Source organism: Vicia villosa, unplaced genomic scaffold (assembly GCF_029867415.1).
Source record: "Vicia villosa cultivar HV-30 ecotype Madison, WI unplaced genomic scaffold, Vvil1.0 ctg.000940F_1_1, whole genome shotgun sequence".
NCBI lineage: Eukaryota > Viridiplantae > Streptophyta > Magnoliopsida > Fabales > Fabaceae > Vicia > Vicia villosa.
In genome coordinates this window covers 313,213-315,489 of record NW_026705422.1, presented here as the reverse complement: position 1 = coordinate 315,489, position 2,277 = coordinate 313,213, and the positions used below count along the sequence as shown (strand labels likewise).

At 40.1% G+C, this 2,277-nt stretch overlaps 1 protein-coding gene across 1 annotated transcript; it reads left to right on the top strand.

Moving 5' to 3' along the window:
- Nucleotides 1-589: 589 nt before the first annotated feature.
- LOC131632421 (DNA damage-repair/toleration protein DRT100-like) lies at nucleotides 590-2,075 on the top strand. Its single transcript, XM_058903164.1, has one exon. The coding sequence runs from the start codon at nucleotides 625-627 to the stop codon at nucleotides 1,723-1,725; it is 1,101 nt and encodes a 366-aa protein (XP_058759147.1). The 5' UTR covers nucleotides 590-624; the 3' UTR covers nucleotides 1,726-2,075.
- The last annotated feature ends 202 nt before the right edge of the window (nucleotides 2,076-2,277 follow it).

Below are 2,277 nucleotides of genomic sequence, written 5' to 3'. Positions count from 1 at the left end.
ATATGAAAATTAACAAAGAGAACATGAAAACGAAGAAGAGGACCATAACATATCAGAATGACGGTAATGAAAGGAACAATGGTTGTGGACAGCAAGAACAGCAGCTCTGTGAAAGCTTGTGACTTATGGTTTCTACTTTCTATGCTTTGGAGTTTGGTTCTAGATGTGTGTTTTACTTAAAGGAATGAAGTGTAAACAAAGACGGATAATGGTTGGACCGATAAAAAATTTGAGTTTAATGATGGGTAGAATAATATTTAGCGTGTCATTATTTCCATTGATTCGGTTCATCGGTTTGGCGGTTCCTAAAGACTATAACCGAGAACCGAACCAAACCATATCGGTTTTTATTGGTTTGGTTTTTGAACCAAATCAATAATATTCGGTTTTATTTAGGTTTGGTTTGGTTTGAATTATCGGTTTAATTGGATTTTTTTGATCTGCTTACACCCCTACCCATCATGCAAGCACCGGCATCATCACGTGCTTAATTGCAGTAAAACACAGAGCTACATATAGGCACAGTGTAATAATACTTCCACACAAAGGGTATTTTCGTCACTCAACACATCTATATAACCATGCAAACTAAACTGAACCAATAAACAACACTCCTTAAACCCCATGGCTTCTTCAATCATAATCACCGTAACCGTTTTCATCACCACCGTCATAATCGCCGTGAACGGTTGTTCTCCGTCAGACAGAACAGCACTCTTAGCCTTCAAAGCCGCACTTACCGAGCCCAACCACGGCATCTTCAACTCATGGTCCGGCGAAAACTGTTGCGTCAACTGGTACGGCGTCAGCTGCGACTCCACCAGCGGCCGTGTCACTGATATCAACCTCCGCGGTGAGTCAGAGGATCCAATCTTATCCGGACGTCCAGGCTACATGACCGGAAAAATCTCACCGGAGATCTGCAAGATCGACCGCCTCACCACTCTCGTCGTCGCCGACTGGAAAGCGATCACCGGAGAGATTCCTCAATGTGTAACCTCCCTCTCTAACCTCCGAATCCTCGACGTAATCGGAAACAAACTTACCGGAAAAATTCCTTCCAACATCGGAAACTTACAACGCCTCACCGTTCTTAACCTTGCCGATAACTCAATCTCCGGCGAGATTCCACCGTCAATCGTCGATCTCGCTTCTCTCAAGCACCTCGAATTAAGCAACAACGCTCTCACCGGAACAATTCCCGCAAACTTTGGAAAACTCGGAATGCTAAGCCGCGCGTTGCTGAACCGGAACCAACTCACCGGTTCAATTCCGGTTTCGATTTCAAAAATATACCGGCTCGCTGATTTGGATTTGTCTATGAACCGGTTAACCGGTTCGGTTCCTGCCGAACTCGGCAAAATGCCGGTTCTATCAACTCTAAATTTGGATAGTAACTCACTCTCGGGTCAAATACCTTCGAGTTTGTTAAGTAACTCAGGTTTGGGTATAGTGAATTTAAGTCATAACGGGTTTTCGGGTAGTATACCCGATGTTTTTTGCCCGAAGTCTTATTTCATGGTTTTGGATATGTCGTTTAATAATTTGAACGGGCGGGTACCCGGTTCGTTAACGGCGTCGAAGTATATTGGGCATTTGGATCTTAGCCATAACCATTTGTGTGGACCTATACCATTGGGTTTGGGTTCAACTTTTGATCATCTTGAAGCGTCGTCGTTTAATAACAATGATTGTTTGTGTGGAAACCCTTTGAAGACTTGTTAATAATGTGGGTTTATGGGTTGAATTGAACCATGACCCGAAATAAGTTAATTACCCGATTCGTAATAATATACTACAACTCTATATGCTATGAAGTTAATGAAAATGAAGTGTGAATTATTTTTTATATGTAATAGTTTTTGGTTTATGAAGTAATGTAATATGATACTATTGTAGTGGTAAAGTTGAAAGGAGTTTATGCATTTGAATGCACGTGCATAGCATAATGGTGAGGCTTTGAAGTAAAAAATTGTATGTTTTGTGTAGATGCTAAATTGGATCTACATGAATGTTTGTGTTATGCATGTGAGCTTTCTATTCTAATGTAATACAAGATTTGGATAGTGATCCCATTATTACTCTACACATCAATTCAAAGTGTATGGTTTAAATATATTATCACTTCATGCTTGAATGTTTTAAATCTTATAAATTTTTGGTTAAGAAATGTGTTAGGTCAAAACTCAATCTTTACTAATATGGTATGGTTTAACTCTAGCACTAACTATGTGTTGCATGATGTGAGTTGAGTTTCTCAATTCATTCATGTTTAGG